At 35.2% G+C, this 9,374-nt stretch overlaps 1 protein-coding gene across 2 annotated transcripts in view; it reads right to left on the bottom strand.

The window, feature by feature from the left end:
- Nucleotides 1-338: 338 nt before the first annotated feature.
- The window catches only part of NAA50 (N-alpha-acetyltransferase 50, NatE catalytic subunit), a 37,423-nt gene continuing 28,387 nt past the window's right edge, over nt 339-9,374 (bottom strand). Inside the window, exons 2-5 of one of the 2 annotated variants that reach the window (XM_059391951.1) lie at nt 5,421-5,554; nt 4,889-5,008; nt 4,372-4,438; nt 339-3,319 (exon numbers count right to left, since the gene is read on the bottom strand). In XM_059391951.1, the coding sequence (XP_059247934.1) occupies nt 3,142-3,319; nt 4,372-4,438; nt 4,889-5,008; nt 5,421-5,554 (499 nt within the window). In that variant the 3' untranslated portion in view covers nt 339-3,141. Of the gene's footprint in view, nt 3,320-4,371; nt 4,439-4,888; nt 5,009-5,420; nt 5,558-9,374 lie in introns of both variants that reach the window. The other variant, XM_059391950.1, reaches the window with a different exon arrangement.

Here is a 9,374-nt window from a genome sequence, read left to right as displayed (position 1 = left end):
AGCTTAATATATCAGTTGTTTTCAACAATTACATTTAAAACTTCCCAGCAGTAAGACCTCTCCTTGGATCTTAATTTTTTCTCACACTGGGATAGAACTGCAGATAACCAACTGTACTCCTAGCAAGTTCCAAAGGTCTGAATTAGGAGGCCTGGATAGCACTTGGCCGATTTTAATGTTTTAAGTTAGATCTTAAAGAAATGTTAAAGTAAATAAAACTGTATGGCCAAGAGTAAACAATGACTACATATAACTGCTATATATTTTATATCGTACATATGCTGAATACTCAGTATTCAACACAGTGCAGGGTTTTGACACTTACCAGACATCATAGATTACTACCAGAACATCACATAAGTTTATTTCAGATGTAACAGCAATGTTAAAATCAACAAGTTTAATTTTTAACTGCACCAAGTAAACTTTGCCATTTAAGTATATTTAAAGTTATTCCCTCCAAAAAACTGAGGGAGCTTTTCTCTTCCACCCCAGAAACCACAGTTTCCCAATAGTTCTATTTTTGGAGGACTTTCAATTGATGAATAAACTGCTTTGGGGATACTTTAGAACTTCTTTCCCCAAATGAAAACTAGTCTGGACAAATTATCTATTGCATAGATTTCTCTGCAGATTTTTTCCTTTAGAACCTAAATGCAATTACCATAAGGATAATCTTTACCTATACGCCCCATAGTAAAAACTATCTGTCCTAAAAAATATGATGGATATATGCTCTGATCTTCCAGTTAATAGAATTTTTTACCTCAACAATTTTTATGCTCCAAAATAGCCAACTCAATATGGGACATTACTCGAGTCTTTACTGACTCATAGGCATGTGAACTAGTACCCAGCTTCTACATCCTCCTTTTCCTTAACTGGATGGAATTACTTAATACAAGTTTGATGTAGGACAACTAAGCTTTTCAAATATACCATTTAGGTAAAGTCATTGTCTAGTGTGGAAAAAGAAACTGTAATAATAGGGAGCCTACATACTCAATTCAAAATTTATTTTTTCCCCCTCCTTAAATAACATGTACTTAATTGTCATGAGGCAGCTATTCAGTTTTCAATAACCACATTTAGGGATAGATACATTCATAGGACTGATTAGATAGTCCTGGTGAAATGGTTATAGAAATAGAGGCAGTGTCATCTCAGAAAACTCATTTATATATCAAAATCTATTTTGATATCTGGAAGTTTACAAAAAGGCTGAATTCTTCAAACTAAGTATGCCTTCTGTAACTCAAGCACTCTTCTCTTGGCAAGAGCAAGCTGAAGCTTATCCATGAAGGTAAAGGTGCTTAATGCTAACTTTGTTCCTAAGCTTATACTCGGACTGCTGAAGAAACTGATACCCAAGAAACCAGCATGGTCTTTCTACATTTTTACTATCTTAAGATTCAAATCCTATATACTCATTCAACTATCTCCCTTTTCCTGTATTACTCTTGGCACTCAAGAACGCTGAAGTCTATTGTACTTTGTACTTTCACATTCTCAAAAAAGATTATAAAATGTGCATCAACATTGTGTAATTCTGTCATTTAACATATTTGGAGAGATGAGATTGCTTTTATCAGAATGTACATAAGGATAAATATTATGAATCAAACTTCCCTTTAAAGTCAAATGACAAGAAAATTCAAGCCCTGTGCATTGTTTTAAAGTCTAATGAGAACATTTCATGGGCCACTAGTATTGGCAATCTAGAAAATTTTAAATATTGGAAATGGGGCTATGGAGGAAAACATGAAATTTCAGATGTCTCCTATCTTACAAAAAGTTACCAAGCCATCCAGGCCACTCCTATGTGCCAGAAAATGATCTGGCATAAACTAGTCTCATCAGTAAAGGAGGTCACAGTGACATCTGTTATTAACACTTCTGAACTTCTATTTTCCCAAGAATAGAAGCAATATGTTTAACAATTGCCCCCTCAAATCCTTTTAAGCTCAATATCATAGGCACAGAAAATAAGCAAATCTGGGATGTTCTCCAACAGATAAGCAGTAGCACAGCTATGTTATTCTCAAAAATACTGTCTAGATATTCTTCCCTATATAATCAAATGCTCTGTGGCCTTGTTTTTAATAGTCCGCATTAGCTGGCATTAAATGCATTTATTGTGCCACGAGTCCATCTAAGCTTCCTTTTAGGTGTTTTAAAATATGTCCAAGAGACAATACCTGCTTCAGGTTTATCTTAGGGGTACTGACCTATAAGGACATCAACTCCCATTTTTAAAGTTAGACTAACTACTGTGAGTTTACTGAAGACACGAAAAAAGAGAGGATACACACAAAAAAGTAAATCACAACAAACCTTTTTAGGTCAGTTAAAGGCCATATCTCTAGCTGGGATATTAAAAAAAATTAATCTCACCAGCCACACTCTAAAAGTTAATGCCACTAATAACAATCAACAGCAGGAAAAATATACCTGCTAACAACCAGTCCACTCATTAGCAAAAAGCAGTTTAACTCAAATACTGAGACCAAAGTAAAACACTACCTACCCAAACTGTCCCACCTACCCTCAGCGAGGAAGAAAGAAATAATTGCTTAAAAAAAATAATAAGCTTAGTATTTCTTACAAGGATAACAATGGTCCAACTCCTGAGGCAACACTCAGAAGGACAAAAGGTGGAGTGAAGGCAATGTCTAGGGATAAGTATCCCAGTCTTGAAAAACCCAAAGTACCACAAACACACTAAACTTGTCTTTGAATTACAGAACAAGATATTGCTGCTGTTTCTTTTTGTCTTTTGATATATACAACATTTTGTAGGCTCTGCCCTTCAATGTGAAAGCAGGAGATTGAAAAAAAAAAATTGACACTGACACCCCAATTTTTGGGACCATATATATCTTAACTGTGAAACCAAACAGATCTATACCTCCTCCTTCCTACAATCAAACCACCTCACAAAAATAAGAAAACTAAAACAATCCAAACATGATTAATTTTGAAAGTCCTTGGAAGTATTAAACATTTTTTAGAGGAAAGAAAAAGAAAGAAAGGAGGACGAACAAGAACAAGAAGGGGGGGAGAAAGAAAGAGGGGGGGAATCAATGGGCCTCTCTTTTATTTGGCGACAAGCAAGTGCAAGAAAGTTCATTTCTAATTTGTTCAGTTGTCTGTCTTTTGCACATCTGCATTCTGGCCAGAAGGGACTTTGAGGTTTTTCTGCAACACATGAGCATCTGCGGGCTCTATCCTCTTATAGTAGTTCTTCTTTGTCTCAATAATCTCAAAGCCAAACTTCCTGTAGAAGTCAATTGCTGATTCATTGCTGATCTGGACATGCCTAAGATACAGGAGGGTATCAGGGGGGCGGAAAAAAAAAAAGATTTCATCAGCTTTTGTGTATTCTCCACAAACAGTTTCAAATTGGTTAGAGCCAGAATACTGCACACATCTCTTAGAGTCTCCTCATAATTACTAGTAATCAACAAAGATTAGGTATTCATCTCAGAAAAACCTGATGACAAATGGACACTTTTAACCTGACTATTACATTTGCAAGATAGCTGGCTGAGGTTAGGAGTCTCAGAAATAGTATTTACTCTTACAATCAACAAAGGGCAAAGTACCCTAGTTAGCATAACATTTTTCACTGCAAGGGGGAAAAAAGATTCCAGTAACTAAAAATGGGGAAATAACTGTAAGGATGATTCAAAGACTGTATTAACATATGCAGAAAGAAAAAAAGACAGAAAAATAACATTACTAGGCTCTCAAATGCCTGAATATATCCTCCCTGATTTATAAAAAATATGCTATATTTTGAAAATAAATAATTTGAGCTTTCTCAATTACTCTTCAAAATAGCATTATATAATTTACTCTCTCCCACTGTCAAAGTTAAAATGAGAATAATCTTAATACCCTTATTATAACAAATCCATAGCTGTGATCTAACCTTGGCCCTTAATCTGAGTTCTATAATATTGATATTTTATTAATATAGTATCAGCTAGATACTCTCTGATTTTGATTATTAAACTCTACTACTAATGAACATATCAATGAGAACCTTAAACAGAACCTAGAGAATGGATTAGATGAGAAAAGTAGTATTAATGATACTAATTCTTCAATTGTGAAGACCTGGGTTTTAATCTTGGTTTACTCTGTGACTGTGGTGCTCCCACCCCAAAGAATGAAGCAAAATGATAACGTCTTATCTCAGATTCCTTATCTATTATTGAAACAAAAGAAAACTTCATAACAACTACTTCCATGGTTTTTCCAAAAGACAATGAAATAAGTAACCAGATTTTAACGTTTCTAGTAAAGGTTTCCATTTCCAGTTTATTAAATTCTTTAGGTAAGAACATTAAATATCATTATACTTACAGATAGATGTTGTCAAAAGTGCCATCTTTTTCACAGATGTTTAAGACATGATTTAACATTTTAGTTCCTATTAACAAGACAAACAACAAGTAAGTAATTTCATAAAAATCAATCTTTACACATCTAACTGCCATCTTAACATTTACTGGGTCTTCACAGAACTTGAGGTAAACACGAGACAACCGATATTTAAAAAATTTTCTTCTTTCCATACATTATCTACATATGTTTAAAACTCACAGCAGAAAAGCAACCTTTACATACACAAGCACAAGCCCTTCCATGTAAAAGGAAAACAGAAAAATGCAAAAGGGACACTGATAACAAATCTATATAGGGCTTCCACTTGAAATATGTTAATAAAGTTATTTTCTACCTTACATAATTCAGTAATTCTTTCCCAATATTCCCAAAAGAAATGGTTTCACTCACTGGGTCAGAAACAGTAATCACGTATTTACATTTCTCTAAACAACAACAACAACAACAAAAAAAACAAAACACAAGTTAAAATTACCTATTCCTAGCCTTCGGTATGGTGCCAAACATCCTAGTGTCATGATGTAAAGTCTCTTCTGATTCTGTGAATGATCCACCCTACAGCATACTGCACCTACTGCAATATCATTGAAATAGGCTGCCATGGAAAATATAAAAATATAAAGTTCAAAGACAGAATAACATATTTTATTCAATCTTCCTCCCCTTCTATAAGAACTAAATTATTGCTATTGGCCATAGATTTTATCAGCTATTCTGAATAGCAGTAACTCAAAATTTTCTACTTTTTAGGGATTTCAGTCTCTTCTAGAGTAAACACAAATATGTGAAAACAAAGGCACACACTAAAGTAGAGAAGACATTTAGCATTTCCGTTTAAAATTCAAGTATTGTCTTGGTTTCTTTGAGATTTTTCTCAGAACCTGAATCACCCCCATTTCCTGACTTGTAAAATAAGGAAATTAAATTAGTTAACTATGCTCTAATATTAAAAACTAGGGTCAAGAATACCAACAAACAAATGAAGAGGGGAAAAAAACATATTATACCAAGTTTTGCTAGCTCGCCAACCTCCAGCACATCCTTGTAGAACTTGTCATTGTAGCTGACTGGAAAGATGACCTGGTTTAGTCTCTTCAACTGTTTAATATTGTGTGGTGTCACATCTCCCAGCTCGATCCGGCTACTGGAACAAACCAAAATGTACTCAATAAAATATAATTAGCTTTATTTGTTATGATGAACATTCCTAGAAGACTATAAATTTTTTACATGACCAATAAATCCAATCTTTCATAGTGACTTTATACTCCTAGAAAGATTACCATTTATTTATGATTATGCAAGCCATTCCATCCAAATTCAATTTGTAGCTTTCAAACAACAGTATACATTTAGAGATAAATATAGTAAACAACAATTACTAAGAAGGGCAGACAAATATTCTATATAAATGCTAAAATTTTCCTTGTAGTTTACAGTTCAGAAGAATTTAAACATCTATTACTGATCAAAAGGACTGATGATACCAAAAGTTGGCAAGGGGGTGGCAAATGGGAATGGCGAAAATGTAAAAGATAGAGTATCTCTGGAAGACACTCTAGTACTATGCATCAAAAAGCCTGAGAGGCTCGGTCATTAAGACTCTGCCTTTGGCTAGGGCGGATCACCGGGTCCTGGGATTGAACCCCCTGTATCAGGCTCCCTGCTCAGCAGGAAGCCTGCTTCTCCCCCTCCCCCTTGTGTTCCCTTTCTTGCTGTGTCTTCTGTCAAAAAAATAAAACTTTAAAAAGTTAAAAAAAAAAAAAAAAAAAAGCCCGAGAGGTACATCTCCTTTATGGAAGTAATCCTACTCCAGAAACTTTTATCCTGAAAAAATAATCCAAATAGGCAAAAGTTATGTATATTCTACTAACTGAGCTAGGAACAACCCACAACAGTCATTTGGGGTGGTTTTCCAAATCCAGATTCCTGGACTTCACCCCACTTTCAAAAGCAGAATCTCTGGAAATGAAACAAAGGAATCCACATGGTGGTGGGGGTGCTTTACTTATCAAGAATGCAACAGAAGGGGGCGCCTGGATGGCTCAGTGGATTAAGCCGCTGCCTTTGGCTCAGGTCATGATCTCAGGGTTCTGGGATCGAGTCCCACATCGGGCTCTCTGCTCAGCAGGGAGTCTGCTTCTCTCTCTCTCTGCCTGCCTCTCTGCCTACTTGTGATCTCTCTCTGTCAAATAAATAAATAAAATCTTAAAAAAAAAAAAAAAAAAGAATGCAACAGAAGTATTCCTTAAAAAAAAAAACTATGTAATCAAAACAACTGGTTCCAAGGGAAGAGTTAAGGCTAAAAAGATTCAGACTCACAGTAACAAAGCCATGCTGCCTCTAGGCCATCAACGAAAGGATTTTTTAACAGCTCAAGTAAGTATCACTATCGTAAACTAAAGGTTGATCAAGGGGCGCCTGGGTGGCTCAGTGGGTTAAAGCCTCTGTGTTCCGCTCAGGTCATGATCCCAGGGGCCTGGGATGGAGCCCCACATCGGGCTCTCTGCTGGGCGGGGAGCCTGCTTCCTCCTCTCTCTGTCTACTTGTGATCTCTGTCTGTCAAATAAATAAATAAAATCTTAAAAAAAAAAAAAAAAGTTGATCAATATGAAAGATAAACCTGAATACCACTAACATTATCATTATGTAGAGTTGGCTTACATACATTATTGGCCTTCTTAAGAATAACAACAGTGATTTTTAATTCTTTAAATAAGATCAAATCAAAATAAAAACGAGCTGAAAAATAAAGAACAATCTGATGCCACCCAAGTAGCTAGAAAATGTGGGTCCTACTCACTGGGTACTAGATGCTAGTTCTAGATCACAATGACATTAGTCAAAAGCCAGGAAATACAAACAATATACCCTAATTAATCATTTGCACCCTATGCATACAGGTTTTGAAAATTGTTGGAGGAATGACTGAACGAAAATGTTAATCATCACACTTTTATAATGGTTAAAAAGAAAAACCTTAAGTGTCCCCAATAGAGAACTGGTTAAATAAAGCATGCATGATACATTAATATTATTAGCAGAGAAACAGTGATACATTGTTTTGGGGGGGGCGCAGGGGCAAACACATTCTAAATATATTTAATATATAAATATCTAAAATACCTTTGTTAATATATAGAAAAAAATGCTTTAAACAATATACAAAAAGTGTGTGATCAGAATCCTGGGTGGCACCTGGTTGGCTCAGTTCAGTAGAACATGAGGCTCTTGATCTCACGGTTTTAAGTTGGAATCATGGCCATGTTGGGTGAAGAGATTACTTAAAAATACAATCCTTAATAATAATAATGAAAGAATGATGGGTAATTTTAAAAACAGTATTCTCCGGCGCCTGGGTGGCTCAGTGGGTTAAGCCGCTGCCTTCGGCTCAGGTCATGATCTCAGGGTCCTGGGATCGAGTCCCGCATCGGGCTCTCTGCTCAGCAGGGAGCCTGCTTCCTCCTCTCTCTCTCTGCCTGCCTCTCTGCCTACTTGTGATCTCTGTCAGATAAATAAATAAAATCTTTAAAAAAAAATAAAAATAAAAATAAAAATAAAAAATAAAAACAGTATTCTCTGAAATGTTACAATTTAGATTATTAGAAAACAGAGAATACAGACCATAACACCCATTTGGAACTTTAGCCTTCTTGCCTCAACTATTTCATTTTTATGCTTTTTTTAAAAAATTACTTACTATGACCCATCACCCTTGTATATCTTGCATATTTTCTGAGCAGTTAAATCTGAGCAGTTTCTTAGTAGCCACATAAATTCTTAAGATGCAAACACCATAGTAAAAAACAGAGTTTTCTTTGTTATATTTTCTTCCAATTTCTAGACACATAAAGTAAATATGAGTAAATGTGGCCTCTCCTAAGTATTTCACATCTAAAATGAATTCCTTTTGTGAGATTCAGGTCCTCTTTAACTAGGGAATATCTCATTCATAAAACAACTCCCCTTTTCATTAAAGCAGGATCCTGGCTTTTTCTTCTTTTAAGACTGAGTAAATAACATTTTACTGAACCCTTTTTCTGATTAAAATCTACTTAGGTTCACTTACCCACCATCTACTACTCAGACCTTTTATAAGCAGATACAGTTATACGTAAAATACAGACCCCTTAAAATACAGAGAACATGGGAGTGCCTGGGTGGCAGAGTCAGTTAAGCCTCTGACTCTTGGTTTCTGCTTGGGAGGTGGGTATTTCAGGGTCATGAGCTCAAGTCCTGCGTTAGACGCCAAGCTCAGTGCAGAGTCCATTTAGGAGTCTCTCTCCCCCTTTCCCTTGGCCCCTCCCCCATTCTGAAATAAACAAATCTTAAAAAAAAAAAAAAAAGTACAGGGATGACATGTCACCTACACTGTGTTTTTTTCTTTAGCAAAAGGATTCCTATCATTTAATTAATTAATGTATCTATCACCTTGCATTTTTTGGTAAGAACACTTACGGTCTACTCTCTTAGCAAGTTTCAATTATATGCATTAGACTGTCAAAACTTATTCATTTTACAGCTACAAGTTTGTACCTTTTTATCAATTTCTGCCTATTCCCCCCACCCTGGCAACCACTTACCTACTCTGTTTCTATGAGTTTGGCTTATTTGTAGATTTCACATATAAGTAATACCATGGAGTGTTCGTCTTTCTGAATTATTTCACTGAGCATAATGCTACTCTTTAACTGAGTATAGCACCCCAAATTTGGTACAGTAATATATTTTAAATATAATATAGCATTTATTTATTATATTCAGAGCGCGGTTTTAAAAAATTATCCACTGCAATTAAGAGTCAGACTCTGTATTTCAAAAGTCATTGAAAAACCACATTATAAAGTCTAACTGTAAACAATAAAGAAAAATTTAACCTAGGAAGTCAAGCTTCCAGATTTTTTTTTGTTTTTGAAAGATTTTATTTATTTATTTGACAGACAGAGATCACAAGTAGGCAG

This window comes from Mustela nigripes, chromosome 2 (assembly GCF_022355385.1).
Source record: "Mustela nigripes isolate SB6536 chromosome 2, MUSNIG.SB6536, whole genome shotgun sequence".
NCBI lineage: Eukaryota > Metazoa > Chordata > Mammalia > Carnivora > Mustelidae > Mustela > Mustela nigripes.
This window is presented reverse-complemented; position numbering and strand designations above follow the sequence as displayed.